The following is a 24,388-nucleotide window of genomic DNA, read 5'->3' as shown; positions in this document are numbered from 1 at the left end:
GTCTGTCCCATTGGAGAGAGGAATTGTTTTTTCCTTGGGGCAAAAGCAGTGTGCTGCAAACATGAAGCACCAGACTGCATTTCAAAGAAATGTGTGTAACTGCCTGCTGGCACCGGCATGTGTGCAGGCAGCAGTGTGGCATTTATTATCGTTAGAGATAAATGGCCTTAAATCATGTGTGTGCTGTGTCAAAGAAAAAAAAACCCCAACCACCACCACACACAACAAACGCAACACTTCTCCAGCGGCTGATCCAAAGCAACAAGCATCACCCGTAACAACAGCTGCGCCGGCGACTCGCTTTCCTCTGGGGATTGCTCATGCCTGGCAATGTGTGCACTGCAACTTCATACAGCTTCCGAAAATAATTTGTTTAAAAAGTTCCTGGTTTATATTTGTTTCCTCATCTGTCGTCTCAACAGATAAAATGAAACTTTATTAAAAGCCAGGCCTTGACTAACAGACATAATGAGGAGGTTTTGTCACTTTATTAAAACTCCGTGTGTGTTGGAATTAATTATGTGCCTTTTGAAAAATATAAAGAACTCACTATTGCAGGACAATAGCAGCTTCAAGGAGCAGAGCAATAACATGGTGTGTGTCATCAGTCTGTTTTCCAAACAGCTGCTGAGCTGCAGTTAGCTGTCCTGGTGCTGGTTTGTTCCGTGCTGCGGGGCCAAAGGCAGCATTCATTCATGGCTGTTTGTTAGCACCACGAGCGTCAAACTCTTCATTCTGCTCCAGCATGGTTCTTCTAACAGTAAACTTCATGCCGCTGGTCATTCATGGGCCTTGCTGCTGGAGGAGATGTATTCTGCCCCCTCCGTGCACGCTAGCCGTGGTTCCTGCATTCACACCTGCGGCAGAGCATCAGCCAGCACCTGGTGCACAAGAACCAAGGTACCCGGAAGGTGAACTTACGGGCTCCCCTGGTGCATGTTGGGTCCCACCTGCAGACCGAGCACCCAACCACCACCATAAATGCCCTTCTGCCCCCCCGGCACCATGCCACACTTTGCCCTCCCCCCACCGCTCGCTGCTGATTTACGTTTGGCTGGCTGCAAAGCTGTACCCCTGAAGCCAAATCTTAATAAGCCTTAATGCAAGAAACCACGTTTAAATAAAACCAATAAAATGAAAATCTCTCATGACTCACAGCAGCCCAGTGCTGGTACCGCTCTGCCAGCAGCCTGAGTCAGCCCAGGCACCAGCCCCCAGCCCTCGCCCCCCCGGCCCGGCACAAGGGCTGCCGTCCCGCTGGTGGGGCTATGACCGGCCAGCAGCACCTGGGCGAGCGCGGCTGCGTTCAGTTCCATGCGGCTGGGGGTCTGGGGACCCAGGGTCGGGGGCAGGTTTGCTGCTTCCATCTCTCGCGGCACTCGCCTGCGGGCTGTTTGTGTAACGCACCTGCTGCTCTGAGCTGTGGGGCGGCGGTGCTGTAGCGATGCTGCTGTGGGGCAGAGAGCCCCATGGCGTGGGGCTCTGGCTGCAGCCCCCACATGCACGGCTTCCCATCAGCACCGTGGCACCCTGCCTCCCTCCCGCACCCCCACATCACCAGCTGTGAGCATTCAGCAACAAAGCTGCTTGGTTTTATTAAAATAGTGTAACCTTTTATTTTCCCTTGCTCCATTCCTGTAAGGAACGGCTTAACATGGGAGTTTGCTAATGTAGGCTTGGTGTTAACAACAGATGCTGAGGCAAAAAAACCCAAACCAGACAAACCCCATCCTCAGTACGTCAGCTTGTGTTCCCTTCCCGGCAGGAGAATATGGAGGGTGACACTGCCTGGCTTCACTGCCAAAGGGGGCATGGGGACCAGAGGCGGTTATGTTCCACTTCCCTCCATCCCCTGATGGGATCCCACCTGCAAGCGCGCTGACGGACCCCAAGCATGCCAGCCTGGACCAGCGGCACAGCTCTGCCAGGGAAGGGGCTGGCACTCCTGGCGTCCCACCGGTTAACAAAGATGCAGATTCCACCATAGGATTTACCTTCCCCTTAAATTAAGTCTTTTGAGAATTAGGAAGAAGAGGCAGAACAATAATTGTAGGTTTTAGATTACAAGATTGTCTTTTTCTTAGCAGGAAAAAGAAAAAAGGACTACCGGTCAGGTGGAGCACGGCGCCACGCTGCAGCAGGGGCCAGAGCCTGCGACGGTGCTGACGGGCATCGCCCCGCTCGCACACGGGCGCAGCCAGCGCAGCCGCTGGGGAAGGGGCTGCAGAGCCGGGAGCTGCTGCTGCTGGTTTAACGCCACCCTCCCCTTCCCGGGCTGTGAGCATACAGGTTTAGTTGTCTGTTAAACACTTTTTTTTTTTTTTTTTTCATACATGAGAGATGGAAATAGGTAACAGAAGGAGAAATGGCATGACTTGTAAAGACATTTGTTATATTCAACTGTTAGCAAAGGAAAAAAAAACAAGTTAACATTCAGTACCATAGCCAGGAAGATTGTCTGTATATTTCTGACATGGGGCTAAGACACAAAGCTTAGGGCGGTAAATACGCGTATTTACTAACTGATGCATACGGTGCCAGCAGGAGCCAGAGCCGGCAGCTGCGCTGCGCCGCCCGGGCTGCGCTACAGGCAGACCCCGGCCCCAGCAAAGCTGAAGGGATGCTCTGCCCTCCCGCCCTTGCCCTCGGCTTGTCTGAGGTTTGCGCTCCTCGGTGGGGCTGCCCGAACCCACGCCCTGGCGTGGGGTGTCGTGGCCGGGGAGCCCCTGGCTGGGCCTGGCACAGGGGTGTCGCGAGCCGCGAGGAGGGGGCACCCAACGCACCCCACGCAGCCGGCACGTCCCCCGCTCTCCAGGCAGGCTACATTCAATGGCTGCTCCTTGGGGCTTGCAAAAAATACTTGTCCAATAGAAAAGAAAAGCCCTACAAGAAGCAAGGGAGTGGTGCAGCGCTCAGTATTTCCAGGGGCACTCTGCAGAGGGTCCTTCAGATCAGAGGTTGGTCCTTAGAGACCACATTGCGTGTGCCTCCCTGCACTGATGCAGTCCCGGAGGTCCCCCTTGCAGAACCGGCCCTGCCTCGTCCACCGCTTCTTGTGCTGCCAACGCGCCTCTTCAGCTCCTCAGTCACCAGCTTCTCTCAGCCCCCTGCTCAGCCACAGGCTGACCCCCCTGCCCAGCAGCACCTGGTGGGGATGTGGCACCGAGCCCCTGCGCACCACCACCGCCCGGGAGCTCGGTGCTCTCTTCCAGCTGGCGCAGCTGCCTGCTTGCTGCTCGCTGCTGCTGCTCCTTCAGCTCGCTGTAGGAGCGGGAAAAGGTATGAAAGATGGATGTGACCGGGAAAGCCATCAGCAAAATCCCGCTCAGGATACTGCTTAGGGCCACCACCTGTCCAGGGATGCTACGAGGCACCATGTCCCCGTAGCCAACAGTTGTCATGGAGATCACAGCCCACCAGTAACTGGTGGGGACGCTTGTGAATTCTTGCTTGGCTCCCAGTTCGCTCTCAGCCAAGTACACCAGCGGGGAGAAGAGGGCCATGGCAACGCACAGGAAGAGCAGGAGAAGCCCGAACTCCCTGGTGCACCGGCGCACGGTGAGCCCCAGCGTCTGCAGCCCCAGCGAGTGCCGCGCCAGCCTCATCACATACAGAATGCGCAGAGCCCGCAGGAACCGCAGCACCAGCCCCACTCGCTCCAGGTACTTGTTCCCAGCTCCCCCGCCGGGCTTGCTGCTGTTTTTCGTGGAGACCATATCCACAATGAGAGAGACATAGAAAGGCAGGATGGCCAGGATGTCGATGATGTTGAGCGGGGTTTTCAGGAAAGCGCACTTGTCCTCTGCCTGGATGGATCGCAGCAGGAACTCAAAGGAAAACCACGCCACGCACACCGTTTCCAGCACAAAGATGTCATAGCACTTCCGCGAGCACTCGCCCTGGGGAGGAGGAGAGGGAAACACAGAAAGGGGGAAGAAAAAGATTTAGCCAGAGAGCGAACCAAAGAAACAGAGAGTCGGGGTTCTTACAGGAAAGCCCCACGTGAAACTGCCATGCGTTACGAGGTACCAAAGTGAAACCAGGGCTGCCACGAGCAGCTGGGGCACGTAACTAAACCAGAGCTACCAGTGACGTGTTTGCTGCAGGACAGGCGACGGACCCGCAGGAGTACCCCAGGGCTGCCGGCATGCAGTGCGGTGGTATCAGCTGCCCGCCAGCCTGTTGAGGCGCCCGGCGCTCACACCTCGGTTCTAACCGAGCCTGTAACACCCTTTAGGGAGGATCAGTGCAGGATACATGGATTTTTAATAAATGAGTGATCCTTCCCTCCCTTCCTGATCAATCAGGAATTGCTTATAAATGGCTCATAAACACCTGCAGCATTTTATGTTACGTGCTCAGAGTCATCTATAATCTGTTATCCACAGAACACAGAATACTTTTTATGTTCCAGAGAACATTTATTGACGCACTAGCCCTATAGCCAAAAGCTTATACAGAGTATATCGATAAATGTGGGTATTTCTAAAAGAAATCAGTACCACAAGAATAGAGGGAGGGCCTGGAGCGATAAGGATTTTTAATTACCTCACCTGTAAGAACTAATGACCCCAATGCCCTCCCCAGGCTTTCTGAGACACTGGCAGAGGTGCTCTTCCCTGCAGGCTCACTCGCTGGACAACGAAGGGAGAGAACCCTGGCTCGCTCTTTCCTTTTACGCTGCCTGCAAACAAGCCAGCCCCGGCGCATCGGAACGGCAACACACAGTAACAGTGGCGACGGCTGCTCCTTGGCTGTTAATTTAACAGCACAAATACTATGGCAATTCTCCGCTACATCACTGTTAGGAGCTCCAGCTGAATAATCATCAGCTTCCCTAAATAAACAGATTTTGATGTGGACAATTATAGTGCTAGTGCTGTTTCCTCTGAATGCTCATGTAGAAGTGTTAATGCTCTGGGGTCTCTGAGCAGAAGGCATGTGTATATTTAAGTGTATGTTTATTTGGGGAGCCAGTTTGAACAATTCATGAAAACTCTTGTATGGACGTAGGAGTCCATCCGTACGAGTGGGGTGTGAGACTCCCACTGATTCCAAAAGGTACCAATGTAAAACCTCATTTTGCTCGCCTATGCTAAATTACAGCAATAAAATATCACTCAGACGCGGCGAGGCTGTGCCAAGCTGTCTGCCCTTTCACCACTGGGGAATCTGAGAACCTCGCACATCTATACACAGCTCTGCCCACACGCTCGGTGCAGGTGCCTTTTGCTAGGCGGAGATGAGGAAAACTTAACTGCACAGCACCGCATCCTAACTTCACCCCTCCCCAAGCGCCCGTGCCCAGGTTTTCCCTGCAGTGACAGCAAACAGCAGAGGAGGGGGGAGATGTCTGCCCTGTGGGCTCCCTACAGCGTCCCCCAGGCCGCCGGGGTGGCTGGGCTTGCCCCATCCTCACCCGAGAGCCAACCACTGGGTCCAGCCCAGAGTGGATCTGGGACGATGTGAGCAGCATGACGAGCCTGTACGGCTGGTAAGGGATGTGGTCTAACAGGCAAGCCAAGTGAGCGATGCCCGGGGTGAGGGGGGGCGTCCCAGCCTGTGTGGCTGTGGTGAAGGCAGGCAGATCCCCACATCTGCAACCGTGCCTGTGCCTGCGCCGCAGCCCCCCTGCTCCGCGCTGGCCCTCCCGAGCCAACACCTCGTTCGGGGCCAAGCCGCACACAGCAAGTGACGTAGCCCCACTGTGCCCTAAGTATAAAACCTGGCACGTTAGAATCTTTTTTTTGATTCGAGGATGAGAACTCTCCCTATGGGACAGGCTGACGGTCCTGGACCTCTCTCCTCTCCAAGCAACGATGCCTCTTCGGTAAGGTTTGTGCCTCCAACTATGTTGGATGTTACCTGGGACAATATTACTAACAAAAGCACTGTACACTTAACTTGAGCTTGATTTTTTACAGTAAGACTATTATTTTATATAGTAAGACTTTATATATAAAGACTATATTGCAGTGGCAATTCTGAACTTGCTATATCTGTTGCCTCAATAAAGCATCTATTTTCTATTCAGTTTTGTGAAACTGTTTCAGTGAAAGTCCTTAAATGGGGCTCTGGCAGGAAAACATTCGCTCTGATGCGCGGTTGGACATAGAAACCCTCAGATCTAAAACACTGACCAGGTCTGGGACCAGGACTGGATCTAGCTGCACCCATACTCCTCCCGCCAGGGAGTTTGGAAAGCACGGGGGTCCTTCCCGACCCTGGTGGCTCGGCGGGAGGGCTGTACCCCCGCCCGCTCCGCCCGCTCGTCAGGCTCAACGCGACACTGGACACATGGACACACGTTTCAAGGGCTGCTGCACTGCCAGCAGCCACAGCAGCAGCATCACACCGAGCACAAAGCCTCGAGTTACTGCACTACGATAACCAAAAGGCCAAGGCACCTTCCCCACCCCACGGTTAAAAGACACTAAGACAATGACTAAGGAGATGTCAGTAGGAAAACAGAACGTGAAAATCCTCAGAGCCGGCATCTGTGGTCCTTGTATTAACACAATGAAAGGTTGTAGCGCCTTGTATTTACAGATATTTATTTTTTTATTCCACTTTCAATTGGGGGCCAGAGCCAAAGGCCACAGGGCCAGTGGAGGGACACGGCTGGTGCCACTGTGACTTCTCACCTTATTACCAAAAAACCAGCCGTCAGACTGATACCATCCCAGAGCCCCCTGCCTGGGAATCTCACAGCAGGATATCTTGATCTCGTGCCTCAGGGCAGTGGTTGCAGGTGATTTGCAGCTCCTGGTGCTGTCCTTGCACACGGACGAAAGGGTCAGGCTGAGAAGGACGATGGCCCATAGAGGAATGGCTGTGGCTTGAGCCAAGTGGCAGCAGTGGCAAGAAGGAAAAAACCCCGATGTGCACATTTGCTTCCTTTGAAAGGTCCATCACGGCTTGGACCACCACGGATGGACACTGAGCTGTAGGCTGCCTTAGGAGACCTAGCTGGAGGGAAGCATTCTGGATTCTGACGTGCACGTGTATCATTTTCATGCCACTAGAACTTTAAGAAAGTCAGTGAAGCCTATGGAGAATTTAGCGCTGGAGCAGAGCTACAAAGACATGAAGGCATTTAGTAGCTAATTCAGCACCTGATTCCCCCGGCGCTGTTTGGTGCATAAGGAAAGGCAACTCTCCAAAGTCCTTCTGTGCATGAGCTTCGGTGTGGGAGCAAAGCAGAGTGAAAATTGCTCCTCATTAACAGACTACCAGTGGAGATGATTTTCAGAAGACTCTCTGCCCTCCCACACGCTGACATGTTTATCCTGTGTAGGTTCACAAACCCACAGCTTTGCTATTTATGTCTCTGATCCTCCTGCAGCACAACACCAAGCCCACCAGCGCAGGAGCCGCTGGGCTGGGCACCAGGGGCTGGTGGCACCCACCTGGCCCCCGTGCCCCGCGTGCAGGGGGGGTCCTGCCTGCTCCAGCCGAGGCTGACCTCGGGCTCTGCCGCTTCGCCACTCTTCCCAGCACCCACAGCTGGCAGCTAGCGCTGTGAATGCTGAGATGTTTATGGTCAGTATAGCGGAGCGATGACGCTCTGCTACACAGAGTTCATTTTAATGGGATGAAACAATCCCCTTTTTTAGCTAATGCATAATTATCTTCAGCAAAGTGCTCGTCTTCCTCAGTATTGTTATTAACCTACTGCAATCTGAACAAGCCAGGCTCTGTCCAAAGGCTGTCCTGAGAGTAAGAGGGTCTGAACAGGCTTTTAGAAAACAGCCCTGTGTATCAATTAACCTGCCAGAAGCCTTTGTCTTGCTAATTAAAGGTCTTCCTGTCCCCTGGACCATGTTTCAATATCATCTAAGTATAAGCTATTATTATCCTCACATGAAATCAAAAACAATATGAGAAAAAACACGTTTCATGCTCTTTGCGCTTTGCTTTTCAGCTGCAGCTGCTTTTCCTTGTTCTTTTTTCCCCTTGAGTACAGCATGTAAAAAAAAGAAAAAAATAAGGCAATTTTTCTCTTTCTAAAACTTTTAACTGTGCATTAGAGTCCAACCGGATGGTGTAACTCTGCTTAGGGTTTTGAGATTCTTCTCCATTCAAGAAAACAGAACAAAAACATGCAGAAAGAAACACACACAGAAATGGAAAAAAGTAATGAAGAATTAATCAGCCATTGGAATATGAGAAAAACAAGTCCTAACAGAATAGGATAGCATCCTGCCAAAACCAGAGCTGTAGCAAATCTGTGTGTTCTCAAAAAAGATCAAGTTTTATTAACTCCAGGCCACAAACATGTACACGAACAAATACATACTGCCTTTTTACTTCTTGCAAGCAAAACAGCTAGTTCTCCATCTTGTAATCTAATGGATACATTTTTACAATTACATTCTTATATACAGCTTTATGAAACTGGGCCCGAGGAAAACCTTTTTTTAGTTTTCATAACAATTGCATTTCTTTTTGTCTTTTAGAGGTCTAAACAAAAACCAGGAAGAATGGCAATCATAAAGGACACCCCTCCTTGCATTTTTCTAGTATTAAAAGACTATCATTCTTTATTTTTTAATATGCATATAACTGTACCATTAAAGAAGCAATATCTTAGGTTTTTGATTACAAAAGAAGTGGTATAATAAAAAATAATATGGAAACAGTTGTTCTTAACAAGATGTGTATGTTTGTTTATGTGCATACATGTGGTTTTTTTCAAACAGCAAGTAGATTTTTTTTTTTCCCTGTGCAGAAATTACTTGGGTATGGAGAAATACCTGCAGTTGCACAGGATTTTGGGGACATGTACTAATGTCATCTCAGGGCACAAGAAAAGAAAGGAAGGTCTCAGCAAGGAATTCTGTTTAGTCAAATTAAAGTGAGTCTCCTTCAGTAGGATCTATAGAAATTTGCTGTCAAAAAGCCAACCACAGTATCTTTCTTCTGGAGAAACATTTCCATTGCCAAAAGGAAAATTACAAAAAGGAAAGCTGGTGTCACTGGAGTTAAAATTCAGCTGCACTCGTTGCTCTGCATGGTTCATCTAAAATTCACAGGCATCTCTCGGGAACACTTTGGTTGGGCTTGTGGGGTCCCTTCCGTGGGTACCTCCCTGTGCTGCGCCTCAGGAACGCTCTGCCCTGCGCACTGTGTGATGTTGTGACCCTGCCTTTGTCCACCCATCTCCTGAGAAGAAATTCTGCCTCTCCTTCAGATTTGTGCAGGCTTTGACACCATCTCCCCTGCTGGCGTTAGAAGATGTCAAAAGCCAGATCACCTCTAACCACCCCAGTTCTCATGGTGCTTTGCACACACATTTTGGTAAGCTCAGCAGCTCAGCAGTACCTTTGGGGAAGAAGTTTCAGTGCTGCCCACTTGCCCCTGTAGTGAAGATTTCCCTCCCTGGCAAACGCGCATGTTAAGACCCCCGTGCCCCCAACATGAGAGGCACTGCATATAAAAATACTTACATAAGCTTTAAAACTGCAACATTTCTAAAATGATGTTGTTCTCTTCCACTTGCCCCTTGTTCCTTGAGGCTTTGGGGTCATGCATTTCCAGTGTTTCTCTGCACACCGTTCTCTGGTTTTTAACAATGTGGAACTTGAAATTCCGACGTAAGTGAGGTCTCAGCACCGGCGATCAGCTTGGAGGGACCCCCAAAGCCCCTGAGGCTGCTGCACAAGGTCTGCCCCAGCCTGGCCACAGCACTGCCCAGAGCGGGCCAGTTCCCAGCCAGCGGCTACGGGTGACCGCGGTGGGGGTGGGCGCGATGCTCAGCCACCTCCCAATGGAGCTCGCAGGGGATGCAGAGGACAGACCCTCCACTCCCACTCGGCACCTGCAGCACTTGCCTGGAGTGGCAGAGGCGCAGCCCCCGCTGCCAAGCGGCTGGTGGGAGCCTGCGGCTGCTCTGCCCAGCCTGGGGTGCCCGGCGCTGGGGCACAGCCTTGCCCCAGCCACTGCTGCGAAACGAAGGAACCTGCCCCAAGGAAAATTCCAGTAAAACGGCAACATTCCCCAAAATCTGCCTCCCCAACAAAACCTAATGATTGTGCTCACACTGGCACTTTCTGATGGAAAGCAATTTTCTGATGCAAAGTGATTTTCTGATGAAAGCATCCAGATAATTTTCACAGTAAGGGTGACTGCGTGACTCCTGCGACGTGACCTGCTGTTGGAAGGGCAGCATCGCTCCCTGCCCTCGGGCACAGGCACGCTCCCCTTGCACGAACCACGCTCCCCTCACCACAGACCACCCATGGGCTTGGCGAGCGCCCATCTGCCACTGCAGCCAGGGTCAGGCTGAACTCGCAGCCAGCCTGCTCTCAGTGTTCCTTGTGCTCCTCAGCAAAGATGATTCAGCTGCTGCACAGTCTGTCCTTAAAGCTGGCTGGCTGTGAATTCAAAGGAACAGTTCCTGTTCTGAAAGTCACCAAGGGGCCACGAAAGAGCCCTCTGCTTCTTGCTGTACACACTCTGATCTGTAGGTAGAGCTTAGTTCGTCCTTCATCTTCAGCTCAGCTGCTAGAAGAGCCACAGAGCAAGCATCGCCTTCAGCAGGGAGGGCTCCCGCTAACATCTTGCAGGTGTATCGTGGAGAAAAGGTAGCTCCTGTGCAACCGCTCCTGTACAACCTGGCTTTGTTGACAAGAAAGGGCAAGGAGGTGGGCAGGAGCTATACCTGCTTTAGCCTTAGCTCTCTGGATCCCCTTTGATCCCGAGACAGCACAGTCCCACACCACCGCTCAGAACCCCTCAGCCTGTCCCTTTCGTTCTGCCAGTGAAGCTGCAAATCCACACGGAACACCAGCAGAGCGAGGGAGATGCCAGCTGAATACGGGAGCTGCTAGGAGGTAACTTTGGGGTGCGCTGAACCCCCCAGCGGAGCCTGATCAGCATGTAAGGTCGGAGGCTGAGCTGTGCGGTGGCAGTGGTGCACCCAAGGGGTTAGGGAGGCAGCAACACCTGCACGCGCCCTGCACTGGGGCCTCAGACTGCACTTCTGATGCAGCCACAGAGCCAAATGGCTGCTGCATTCATGGAAAGCTCTGGAAGTGGCCGGCAGTCAGCGGGAGGGAAGAGAAGACCACCACGTGCGCAAGGGGTTCACCCACGCAGGGTGGCGGCTGGCGGGCAAGGGGCAGGGGCGGCAGGTGGCATGCGTGCACAGGTGGCCACAGGGCAACCAGCTGTATTCCTCGGGCTGCCCAAGCCACCGGCAGCCCACTGCTTCGGGCCCCCTCAGCCCCAAACTGCACCACCAGAATTAGATGCTGTAGGTAGGACCAGGGTTTCTAAGCCTTAAATGTTGAGCCTTGAGACCTGTTTAACTGTCACCTTTTCCCCTGCAAACGCTGTAGATGTCTCACCAGCTGTACTCTGGCTGCATGGGTGTGGCATATGCATCTGTGTGTGGAAGAAGACACAGACACGGGAGATTCAATCAACCATCTACCAGGTCAGACTGTTGTTGTACTCCATTCCCCTGCCTCCTTCACTTACAGTCCCTGCCACAAGCAGATAAATTCTTCAGTCCACTGTCCTGCTTCTCTTTGCCCCAGCAGAGGTGCTGGGAAGCATGGAAAGCACACAAGTAGTACTACAGATGCACGAAATGCCCCCTCATTAATTTCTTCTCAACCAGCTTTTCTCACACCTGCACCTACTTTTAGCACACACCTCTCCAAAAGCGACAGCGTTTGTAAGAGGGAAACAAATGTTATCTGGCTCTACTTTATGCAAAGCAACCAAAACCTAAAACCTGTAAGAAGCAAGAAACTATATATAAAGAATAAAACAGACCATAAGTGCCTATGAAGCAGAACACCATCAACTGCCTGACTTTGAGATGCTTATCAGGACCAGCACAGCAACTCACCTGGAGAGGCTGGGGGGTGGCATGTGTGTGTGGGTGTGTGTGTGTGTGTGTAAAGACACTGAACATCTTAAAACTCCTCAGACTGTGACTGCAGCTGGGAGCAGCCAGAGGGACCAGTATGATCCAGCAGTGAGCTGCTGTCTCCCGGTCTGACCACACCATGCACCGGGAGAGGGGCTACACTCCAACTTAGGGAGGGGCAATACACCCTGGGTAACGTTTCTTTGAGGTCACCTCTTAAGACTCTGCTCCATGCTCACCCTTAGTGACCTCCTCATGGGCAAGTATTCCCTTCACTTCGCATTTCTTTGGTTTTCTCGTGTTTGTAATCTGCCTCACTACAATGAGGACAGGCAGCGTCTCACAACCTGTGCTCTTCATCTCTGAAACCAGCTTTGACACCAATTCTTTCTTGCTCACCAAATGCACGCATGCAAACCAACCATCGTTTGTTATTTGGAGCTTGGTGGTAGGTCCCTGTATGTAAGTGAAGGATTTGATTTGTTCAGGAACCCCCCACGTTCAACAAGGATGATTCAAACTGGAAGGAGTTTGGAGAGCAACCCAAGGTTACTTGGATGGCTAGCAGAACAGGAAACCTATCTTAAAAATAGACATTTCAATGCATTTACTTTACCATCACCAAATGAAGGCTGAGAAGAGACACGTTTGCTGTCTACAAATATACCAAGGGTGAAGAGAAGCACTGTTCAACGGCACGGTCAGAAGTTCTCGTGCAGGTCTGCCCGGCCCTGCTGTGAGCACTGCTGTCGCCACCTACGACCTGCCTGTTTAAAATCCGCAGTTCAGCCCACAGAATGGGACGTGTGATCACTCCTGAATCTTCCTCAGTGCAAAGTCACCCTGGCATTTTGTTCAGGAGTGGTGGGGAAAGGCAACGCCATCAGCTCAGCAATGGCAACCAGCAGTGAGGTAGGAGGAGAAGGAGAGGGACCCGGACAGACTCAGTTTGCACCAGCTGTTCGCAAGGAGAACCCATCACTAACTGAAAGGACCGTGCTGGCAGGAGAAGAAACAGCTATAGCAGCTTTTGGAATGCGGATTCTAGCAGGCACATGAGGCTCCAAAAGAACCCCTCTGCAAGGACAGGGAAGGCCAGAGCCCTTTTAAGATGAGGCGACCACACTCGCCTCAGAGGACCCCTCCAAGTCCTACCTGCCCTCACCGTACAGCCAGCAAAGGAAACGATGTGCTTGATGCTGCTGGAGCTGGGCCTCGGGGGGTCTGGGAGCCCTGCCTGGCTGTCCACATCTGTCATGCGTGCAAGACACTAGTAGGCTATTCATTATATTTAGATAATTACAATCTATACGTACAAGAATAGGTTTGCTGCCTTTGTTTAAACAAAAATTCTGAGTCAAAAGGCTGGGTTTGTACCTGGGGTCTGCTTTGGTGATTTTACCACATCTTGGTCTCATTTGGAAATTGCCTGAAGACAAATGGCTACAGAAGACAAGGGTCCACAAGAACAAGGTATTATATTTGAAATTCATCAACTGCCTCGGCATTCGAGGCAGGGTGCCATGGGCCACTATCGCTTGCCTTCTGGCAGCTCTGCCCTGTGGCAGACCCCCTCCGTAGGGAACGCCCAGATGTGGCACAGCTGTGCTGCTGTGGCCATGGCCCCCGTGCAGCCCCCGTGCTTGGGCCGGTGCAAGGTGCACCACGGGCACACGGCACGGGGCTCAGCTGCCGCAGTCACTGCCATGGGCAGGGCAGCCGCACAGAGAAGAGAATGAGGATTTCACCAAGCAACCATGTCCTCTGAAGAACAGCTTCACTTTAGAAACACTGATGTTCTTGGCATTTTGGAGTAAAAAAATCCCTTGGAATTTTCCATTTTCAGATTTCCAGAAAGTTTTGCTTGGTTTTGGCCCACTTATCCACTGAAATTGAAAGAAAGAAACCCCACAAGAGAATAATGAAGCACCAGAAGCCTCCCTGCTGACAAATGTCCCCCTCTCCCCCTGATTTCACATGAACTAGAAATCTTCCTCCTCAGCCCACTCTTTTCTAGGTCTGATAGAGGCATCGTACCCCTCAAGGCTTGGAAACTACAATGCTTCTTGTAAAAATCCATTCTCTGCAAACCTAAGCAAATGCTTGATCCTGAGTTTTTACGTGAAGAAACCCAGTTACCTTGCAAATTAGCAAATCTCCCGATTTCTGGAGAATAATCCTAGCTTGTATTTTCCATCCTAGTGCTGGAAAGCAAGACAGACACAGTTCTTGCTGAAAACACTTGAGCAATGGCACTTGGCCCTTACAGCACACCTGCTCCTCATAAACACAGCAGGACTGCACAGACAAAGGTGGGGGGTGTCTCCCCTAAGTGGCAGCATCAATCAAAACACAGCAGGACCCGAGCGGGGCCGAGCCCGCACCAACCCGCAGCGCAGCCCATCAGTCTCTCCAGGGAGTGACAGCACCAAGACCCTGCACCTTCCTCTGAAAGGACCAGCCCCGGAGATACAGGGCTGCGTTACAAAGCAGCAGCATTCCCAACACCTTCACACCTACCCAACGCTTGGGAAAAGACGATGCTGTGGTGGCACCTGGCTGTGTCTAGAATCCTTCCCAAACCCACCATCCTCTTTTCTTCTTCTCCTCAAGCTTGTCTCATACTAAAAGAGAATCTCAGTCTTCTCTCTCCCTCTCTCACTTACTAACTGTATTAAGAACAACTGATTCTTTTCAGAATTTTAAAGTATATTTTCCCTCTTACTTCTCCCGGTCCTCCCCTTCTTTCAATCCCTGCTTTAGAAACAGTTTTCCTCCTCCTGCCTCCCACTCATCGCAGGTTCTATTTTACTGACCCACATTAGTTTCACTGGTTCCTGCAACCCTGTAACCTGCTAGAAAAGTTGGGGGTATCTGGTTTTTCTCTTGGAGGAAAGGGGGACAGAGTCAAGCTCACTCTTTTCCTCTTACATTTTTTTCCAAACCTACTTCCGCGCCCGCCCCCCCAACCTCCCCCCCCCGGCCTCTTTCCCTTTATCCTATTATCTGAAAGGCAGTGAAGGATTTGCTTATGCTGCCTGTGGGCAGATTTGCTCTCCCGCTGGTAGCGGCTCAGCCGCAGCTGGCAGCCTGCTACCCACCGCCCTTGCACTGATGTGCTGTAAGTGCTACCCCTGCGCCTGCAAAGTGGACGGATTTTTGCAAGGTGGATCTGACCCCGGCAAACCCCTGCACTCTCCCACATCCTCTCTTTCTGCTCAAGGCAACAGCAACAGCAGAGCTGAATGCAAGAACTGCATGCCTTGCCTTAAATCAGCTAATATTTCTACTGTGTATGAAGGCAACTAGCTGTGGGCTGGGGGAATATACCCACAGCTCCTGCCCACAGACAGTGCGCGGACCTTTCAGGAGGGTGCTGCAATTTCTGTTCTGTCACCGTCATTACCCAGAGCAGCATGTGCCAAATTTCCAACACGGCTCAGGATGTATTGGATGGCTTCACATTGTTCTCTCAATTTCCTACTCATATCTGGGCTCAGAAAACGAGCTGAAGCAGAGGGAAAGGGAGCGCACGCATGTGCCTGTGTGGGCAGGTGGGCTACGGGGGCTTGGCCAGTGAGTGGCCAGAGGGCTGGCTAGCATGTGCCCTGGGGAACAGCCCCTTCTGGCTGAGGCACCCACCTTGTGAGTGACCCACAAGCTCAAGTCTGAGCAGCAGCTAATGCTGGGACCGAGCCCCACCAGCGATGTGTCCCAGCCCCTGCAGCACCCCCCGCAAACGCAGCCAGTGCTGGACCTGGTACCTTGGTTGGGATGCTGCCTTCACAGGGCCAGACTCATGCCATGCCACTCCTCTTCAGAAAGCTTCCAGGCTTTCAGGCAGCTGGCTTTAATCACAATTAGGAACTGCCGCTGCTCATTTCATTGTATTGATGACTTCAGGTCTGACCACAGAGGAGGGCCAAGGAAGTCCCAGACGTGCAGCATCCATGCTGGCACCTTGCCCAGGGGGTCAGATCAGAGCTCCTGCACAAGGAGTCCGGAACGGGATAGTGATGGCTCGCCCATCCCTGCAGACAGAAAGAGGCCCCTGAGCTCACCCCCTGCAGAGCAGAGTGTCTCACCAAGTGGCTCATGAATCACACACATGGTTCCCACTGAGCTGAGACATGTTTAGAAGGACTGACAGAATGCATTTAACAACTACATGAGATGTACTCAAGCATCTCTAGATAAATGGTTTCCATTGTTAATTACCCACACTGTAATACTCTTTATTTAGAACATGAGTTTGTTGAGCTGCAGGATCCAGTTATTGTTCATTGCTGTCCACAGACATTCTTTTATTCTGCTCTTTACTGCATGAAAAACTCTTCTAGTGTCTCACTATAAAGAGAATTCTCAGATTTTAAATAGTTGACTTTTTTTGCAACTTACCTACTTAATGGGTACCAGACACAGCATGCCAAGCGTCATGCTCTCCCTCCCGACTAGCGGCTTGGATGGGCAATTGCATACATCCAGTGGGCCACCAGCGTCTCAACATCCCTTCTCAGTGCCTGCTGCCCAAGAGTCTTTCGCCCTCTCCACGCTACACTTACAGGTCGCACTTCGATGCACATCGTTACCTCCACAAGTTCACATCAGCTAACTGTGCCAGACACCTCCAGTCCCTGACCAGTGTGTCATTTCTGTGCCACCCGCAAATTTCATTTGCAATTGTTTTATGCTTTCTCCCCAGTCATCAGCAAAACACCAAGTAGCTCTGGGCTAACACCAGACACCTGCATGCCTGTGTGCACTGCCACTGGATGGTGATTTCTCATGTTAGTTTGCTGCTACTTCGAGATCTAAGAGAAAATTTTAAAACATTTAGTAAGGGAGGTAAGTTTTTGAAAATGCCATTTTTATTAAAGAATGGTGTTGTATGCCACTAATTCAAACATCTCACAGAAGTATCTACATCAGAAGGTGTGTTTTTTTCAGAAAACTTTATAACTTCATAAAAATTACACTAAGTTTGACTGAGTGTGGTGTTCTACATAGACTAGAATTAACTATGCTGTTCTCAAAAATGCTGCTGATAGTACTCAGTGCCATCTTTTTCATGGTTTTACATGCTTACCTTTAGAAAATCCAACAACCTTATAGTTTTCTCCTGGCCCTTTCTTAAGCCTTTGTTAAAAACCTATTGCAAAAAATGTTTTAACTTTTTTTTTCTTTTTCTCCATTTCTATACCACTCATAATTTAATTTGTCTGGAATCTAATGTCTCCACGGATACTGCAAAAAGTCCCCAATTTCAAAAACTTCTACATTTCATCTCAACCACTACATTTTAAGCAATGAAAATGTAAGCATTTATAATGTTAAAGGATTTAACGCAATTTTTCTAAGTGCTGTACACATGAATCATCAGCTCATTACCTCAGCCTAGCTACTGGAAGTCTAGCCAAACGTAAATCTGGTTGCTTTCTTTCTTTCCAAACCTCTAGAATTGATAGCAACGTACCCTGGAGCTCTGAGATTAAATTTCCAGATGATACTTTTATTACAAAGAAATGAAAGATGTCTCTTTCAGAAGATCAGGCCAGTACTCAACAAGCCCACAGAGCACAAGCTCTCTTGCAAAAGGTGGTGGAGCAACCTTTGGCGTAAAGGAGCTACGCTGTACCCTCAGGGTATCACAGAGCAGGCTATACTGAGTACCTGTAGTAATTCTACAAACATGAGTGGAAGCCATGCAGCTACTGTCATGAGATTGCTTCAGAGACTCCCTGGGTGATTTACCTGGAAGTCAGGAGAATAAACCCACTAGTAGGTACAGATAGTTATGGTGGCGGAACCAAAGAAATACTAAAGAAATTAAATATGGAGCATATTTTGCTGGGTGACCCACCAAACATAAGCCAGTAACAATGTGACAAAGTTACCAATGCTTTTATGGCAGAGTCTTAGCAGCGTTTAATTATTTATCACTAATGTTATGTTGCAGCATATTTATACAATATTTAAAAGAAGACCTGAGCCTGCTATTTATTCATGAGAAGATACCCTGTAGGCTGAGAGTTCACTGGCACAACAGAAAGTTATTAACAAGGCAACAGGAATTTTGCCTTATACAACGCTTGCCTCATGCCCAAGCTAACAGCGCAGAGAAATACTCTCTGTTTTTTGCCTGCTAAGCCTGAAACACTGCAGAGAGCCTGGGGTGGTTCCCAAAGTCTGCATTGTAACCTGCTGCCCTCAAAACCCTCCGGGGCAGCCCCTTGTCCCATAAGGATTTCTCTCTTTACTCGGAAAAAGCCACTTGGCAGAAGATGCTGCTGCAGTGAGACCCAAAGCTGGCGAGAGCCGGGCACGAACTCTGCCGAGTGGGGAATTCTGAGCAAAGGGTCTGTGGCTCACCGGGGGGGCTCCGGGCAGACCTGTTCCACCGAGCCAGCTCCCCACCCCCCCGTCTGAAGTCAACTCTTAATGAAAGAAAATACAACATTTCTCCTACGCCCCTGACACAACAGAGAGAGATTTTCTTGCTGGGACTGTGTTTCCTTTATCTTTTCTTGAAGGAGCTGCCATGACAGAACTAGATACGTCTGCTAAAGTTTAAATAGCTTCAGTCAAGCAGGAAAGCTGGATATTTTTTTTTTCTCCAGGGGAGGAAGGACTGCACAAAGTAAAATCTATTTTTTTTTCCCCAAGAGAAGCAAGCAAGCTGAGAAGAAATGGTGAGAGCTCTCCAAACGCAGTTGTTACCCAGCACTCTGTCCGCACAACCAATACCAAGCATAACCAACCATTCCTTCAGACATTCTCTACTCATTAGCAGCTTGAGGCAGCCTTGCAAAGGGGAAAGACTGTCTCTGAAAAGAGCTGGCAAAGCTGGTGGGTGGTGTGCTGTTTGACCAGGGGGTCCCAGGCAGCTGGAGCCCTGGCAGGGGCGAGCAGAGCCAGTCAGCGGGCAGCATGTTGTGCCACAGCGTTGCTGATCAGGGCTCCCAGCACCAAATGTATTGCCCTGGTGTGAGATTACAACAACCCTGAACTCAGTAAGATAAATTGAGACAGAGATAGGCTCTAACAGCTGGGAAAGGTTTAGATTCAGACCCACAAAGGAAAGATTAATACATGTATTTCTTTTACATTAAGGGCTGTATCATTCAGATGATTCATAGACAAGTGCAGTTCCCAGCAAAATGATCAAAGGACATAATCACCACTTCTTGATATTTGCAAAGAACATTTTGCTATTAGTCTTATATTTGCAAACTCCATGGGAGTCAGATGAACGATGCACACCACTCAAAAAACCACACAACTCAACATTTAAGGTTTAGACAGAGCAGTGCAGAGGTTCTCAACTCCTTGATTTTAAAGCTCTCTGTGTGTCCCACAGAAGCAACACCATTTTTATCTTTCAAGCCTCATCACTTCAACTGCTTTCAGGCAAACGCGAGCTGTCTGAAAGGCAACATGCACAGCAAATTTCTCTGACCATCAGACAGGAGCTGGGAGAGCACGCTATGATGACTCAGACTTGCACTGCAGAACTTTGCAGTTACTCCTCAGGTTTGGACTCTAAGGGTATTGCACAGTAACTGCATCTTGCATGAACTAAGTGGGTCTCAGGAAAAGAAAAAAACTTCCTTGCTTAGAAACCCAGCCTGCAGCCCCAGGCTCAAGGAATGTGCCCGTGGACTTGAACAGCATAGATGTAACTTTTATTTCTGTTATGGTGATAGTTATAGCCATTATAGTGTTTAAGTGTGTCCCAAAGCATTCACAACCCAAGAGCAGGACCACGCTGGACAGGTGATGAAACTAGACGAGCCAGACTGAGCACACCAACAAGAAAGCAAACCTTTTCTTATTGCCAATGACTAAGGCTGTGGGTAAGGGATGCTCTCAAACCTCGTGAGCTGGACTGTGTGTTACCACTTTCAGTTTTGTACCATCTGAAAAGAAAGCTCCCTTTAAGCTTATGAAAGAAAAAAATAAGAATCACCTTACTTTTAGTTAAAATACAGCTCAGCAGTGCTGCGAGTCCCACGTCCCTCAAGCCAGGGGAGGCGAATGTGACAGTGAACACAACTCATTCGTCTACAGGAACTTCCCTGTGCTCGATGTCATAGCAAAGGCAGGTGACAATTGTTGCCGAGTCCTTTGGTCTTTCCCTGACCTCTGGCCAGCTGTGGCCTGAACTGTCCCGAGCCAACCTGGGATGCAAACCAGCCACACAGGGCACCAGTATGTCAGTACATCAGTTCCAACGCCACCACTGGTGCTACTGTTACATGGCTTTTGCTTTTCAACAGCAGAGCTGAGAGAACAGTGTAACAAATTCACAGGTGCTCCCCGGGGAAATTAGCTAGCCCAATTCCCCAAGATTCTTTTTATAAAAAGTCACCTCAGTGTCTACACACTATAAATAGTTATCCATAATACCAGCGGGGAGATTTTTTAAAATACGTGTTTCATGTGGACCGTGCTGTAATTTCTAGAACAGTTTATTCCACAAAGAAAGGAAAAGCACAAGCTGCAATTTTATTGACTTTCATTCATGAAAACAAACCATCTATGCATCACATAAACATGTGGCTCTGAGCTAAAATCAAGAAGGTTTCAGCACCACATGCAGAAAAACAGCTGAACACTCACAAAAGAAAGTGCTAAAAACGAGCTCCCCAGTAATGAAAAGCTTCGTTCCAGAATCTCAAGCGGAGTGCCATCTTAGGATAAGCAGCACCAACAATAACAACTGTCTTACTCCTTTACAGTACTTCTCACTGAAATACACGGAAGATTTAAGGTAAAAATGACAGTTTTCCCCACCCAGAAGTACCTCAAACTGCAAGAGTTTTGGGACAAGCTGACACCATTCATTCAATAAAATATTTGTCATTTCTGACACACCAAGGCCCTGAATACTTGTATTTCTTCCTATTTAGCTACCTATTTAGATTGCAAACCTAAACAAATCCGTAGTAATAAGCACAGAATCACAGAAGATTTGAGGCCTGATGGGACCTCTGGAGGTCACCTAGTCCTGCCCCCCTGACCCTCAACCCCTGCCCAAACAGGGCCCCCACGCTGCCTGGCACCCTGCCCAGGCTTTTCAGCGTCTCCAAGGATGGAGATCCCACTCCCACCCCCCACCCCGGGCAGCCTGTGCCAGTGCTCGGCCACCCTCACCATGAAAAAGTGTTTCCTGACTCTCAGAGGGACCCTCCCGTGTTTGTGCCCACTGCCGCTGGTCCTGTCACCGGGCACCCCTGAGAAGAGCCTGGCTCTGTCCCCTTTGCACCCTCCCACACGGATGAGATTCCCCTGAGCCTTCTCTTCTCCAGGCTGAACAGTCCCAGCCTCTCCTCATGGAGAGAGGCGCCAGTCCCTTGGTCATCTTGCTGGCCCCCCATTGGACCTTCTCCAGCATGCCCGTACCTCTCACGTGCTGGGGAGCCCAGAGCTGGACGCAGGGCTCCAGGCACGGCCTCACCGGTGCGGGCAGGGGGGAAGGATCCCCTCCCTCAGCCCACGAGCAATTCCTTGCCTGACACAGCCCTGGATACCGGTCCGGCCGCTTCTCTGCTGCAAGGGCACAGCACTGGATCATGGAAAACTTGGTGTCCACCGGGACGCCCGGGTCCTTCCCTGCCCAGCCGCCTTCCAGCCAGCGGCCCCCAGCACATCCCAGTTGGTGCCTGCGGCCGCTCCTCACCAGGTGCGGGACTTTGTGCCGCTCCTTGCCGAGCCTCCCCAGGCTCCTGCAGCCCGTCCCTCCAGCCTGCCCGGGTCCTGCGGGATGGCAGCACAGCTCTGGCCCGTTGGCCACCCGCCCAGAGCTTGTGCCGTCATCCGCCTCGCTGGGGGTGCGCTCTGCCCACCCTCCAGATCACCGATGAGGCCGTTGGACAGGAGGGGACCCAGCGCGGAGCCCTGGGGTACGGCACTAGCCACCGGCCTCCAGCTGGGCTCTGTGCCACTGGCGAGCACTGCCAGGGCCTGGCCATCCAGCCCGTGTCCAACCCACCTCGCCGCTTGTCCAGTCACTGCATCAGCTCGTCACGGAAAGTTGTTGAGAATCGTTATACGACACTCCCTTAACCTTGTCTGAAATTACTTTTGTGTGTACCTTTGTGAAATGAAATCTTCAGCCAGAAGACGGTTTGAAACGCACATTCGCGATTTATCTATTCCCCATCCTCACCAACACGATAGTTGAAGCACAGTGTGTAAATTAAGTTTCGAGGTTAAATAGTTTCAGGCTTCTTTATGAGCTATTATTAACTTCATTATTTATGAGTCTCTCTCTTTGTTGTAACGTTCTTCAGCTGAAGGTTATTGAACTGTAACTTCCTATCCCAGCATCTTTAATTTGACGAGCTTTTCCCCATGCGCTGGAAAGCGTGGTGCAGAAGGAGGTACTCTCTGCTCTTCTCCTGTTTTACACTGCGGTGCTACAAATGCATGAGCTCAGCGTGGCTCAGGCCTATAAACGCTTTTGTGAATCAGGACAAAATGCTTGATGCTAATCTCTGAGTCCACCACCTCTTTTCTGTGATGGGGAAGACAGTCTAAGAAAAGAAAGAAACATTCTTCTTCATATAGAAATGGTCGACATTTCTTTTTTCACCAAGGAAAAAGGAGGTGTCTACTACGACGACCACCTGGCTTTCAGTTGAATCTCTCAATGTCTTTTGATCGATCAGCTCTCAGTTTGCTAAAGCATTTGCTGTCATGTGTCCCCAACTGGTTTAAGGCTCCTGTGATGTATTAGCTGCCTTCCTTGAGTCACCCGTTGCCTGCCATTTTAGAGAGCTGAGAAGCCCACTTGAAGGGATCATATGCCTAAAATGCCTTAAGCATTATGCCTTAATCTATGCCTCTAGCTCTATTTACGACCTGGAGATCATTTTTGTGGTGGTTTTGAAAGAACTCGGTGCCTGAGGGCTCCTGCTACGATTTTGTCTCAGCAGTATTCTGCCTTTAGAGGGGACTTTTCACCGTTAAATCTAGATCTTGCATAGAAATCTCCCATTCTGAATAATTCTGAAATTAAAAACCAATTATCGCTTTGTTATTTTACATGGAAAATGTGACTCTCTTCACAGGCTCATTTTCTTTATACATTTGAAGTGTCCCTTTTCTGAAATTTCCAGAAGCAGCTATTATGTGCATTACTGGATTGGTGGTTTTTATTTAATCAATAAATAAAAGCTAAACGAGAAAAATATTTGACAAGACAAAATATTTGTCCTAGTTTGGTAAGTAAAAAGTAGTTTAGGTCTGTTAATTTTATTGATAATTGCACAGCATCTGAAATACACGATACTACTTCCAAAACGGAGTAACACTTGAGGTAAATCAGGGTGACCATTAGTAAGCTGGCTACGGTACACAGGAACGTGATCCTTCCTGCTCCTGCTAAAGCACCTGGGATTGACACTGTCATCTACAACATCTGGAGCCGCTCATAAAGTTGACAAAACATATGACTGAGTCTTCTGTATTTAAAAGAGATAGGCAGGCACCTCAAATAATCTCCTCACCCACTTGGTAATGTCTTTTAACTTCTGCGGTCCCACGCCTGCATCTGTGTAGGTCACTGACACCTCTGTAGGACATCACTGGGTGTAACAGCTGGCCCGCTCCTGGGGCGTTACTGGGGCTGGTATGAACCCTGCTCTCCAGCACAGGTTTTTCATGGTTGGTTCGTCGTCCTTTCCCTGAAGCAGCAACAGAACAGATAGGCGGCACATAAAGCTTTTGTTTTCTGGAAAACACCAGCTTCAGGAAAAGCCCACTGCCTGTTAGCCAGAGCATCCGCCACAGCTCAACATGGAACCCAGCAACAGCAATGCCAGCCCGCGTGCCTGGAAAACGTACACGCAGGCTACGGTGCGTCCTTGAAATAACATTGACTGTTTATTTGTTCCATAGCCAGGAGGGACGTATATGCATTTTGCGCTTGTTAGGAGACTGAAAAACCAGACCAAAGAGCTATCCCTGGGCACGAATTTTAAACTAGGTACAGGAATGCAGCTCAGGGTGATGAACACGACTCTGAATCCATGCAAGCTCTCTTCTCTCCGCACCCGTTATGTGATGAGCTGCACAGGCTCGCTGAACCACGCGCAGATGACACGCAAGGAGTTTGCAGCCAGGCCTCTGATCCTACAAGCAGCTCCATGTGGGCAGATGCCTGGCTCCTTGCCCAGTCTTACTGAGGCTGAAGAGACCTACATGGGTATTGACATCCATTTGTGCAGGACCAAAACCAGTCACTCCGTGTGACTCCTACATGACTAATTACAGCTGCAGTAGAGCGCTGACCTTCACTGATTCAGGAGCAGGCGAGGAACGCTGGGGATGAACTAAGCAATGTAAGGAGTGATGCTTCACCTGTCCCCTGCGCTGGAGAACTGTCTTTGTCTCAGAAAAACAACTGTTCCCGCTCTGTCCACAGACCTTCCCTGTGCAAAGGGCAGAACAAAGCCTATTTGCAGGAGCTCTGGGCTTTTAGAATTTAAGGGCACCGAAAAACAG

General features: G+C 50.0%; 1 protein-coding gene across 2 annotated transcripts in view; it reads right to left on the bottom strand.

The window, feature by feature from the left end:
* Positions 1-517: 517 nt before the first annotated feature.
* The window catches only part of KCNG2 (potassium voltage-gated channel modifier subfamily G member 2), a 61,611-nt gene continuing 37,740 nt past the window's right edge, over positions 518-24,388 (bottom strand). For both annotated transcript variants that reach the window (XM_056333189.1, XM_056333188.1), the window contains one exon: positions 518-3,899. In XM_056333189.1, the coding sequence (XP_056189164.1) occupies positions 3,087-3,899 (813 nt within the window). In that variant the 3' untranslated portion in view covers positions 518-3,086. The remainder of the gene's footprint in view (positions 3,900-24,388) is intronic.

The sequence above is a fragment of the Falco biarmicus genome, chromosome 3, assembly GCF_023638135.1.
Source record: "Falco biarmicus isolate bFalBia1 chromosome 3, bFalBia1.pri, whole genome shotgun sequence".
NCBI classification, from domain to species: Eukaryota; Metazoa; Chordata; class Aves; order Falconiformes; family Falconidae; genus Falco; species Falco biarmicus.
Note: the sequence above shows the minus strand (reverse complement) of the source record. Positions and strands in the feature narration are given on the sequence as shown.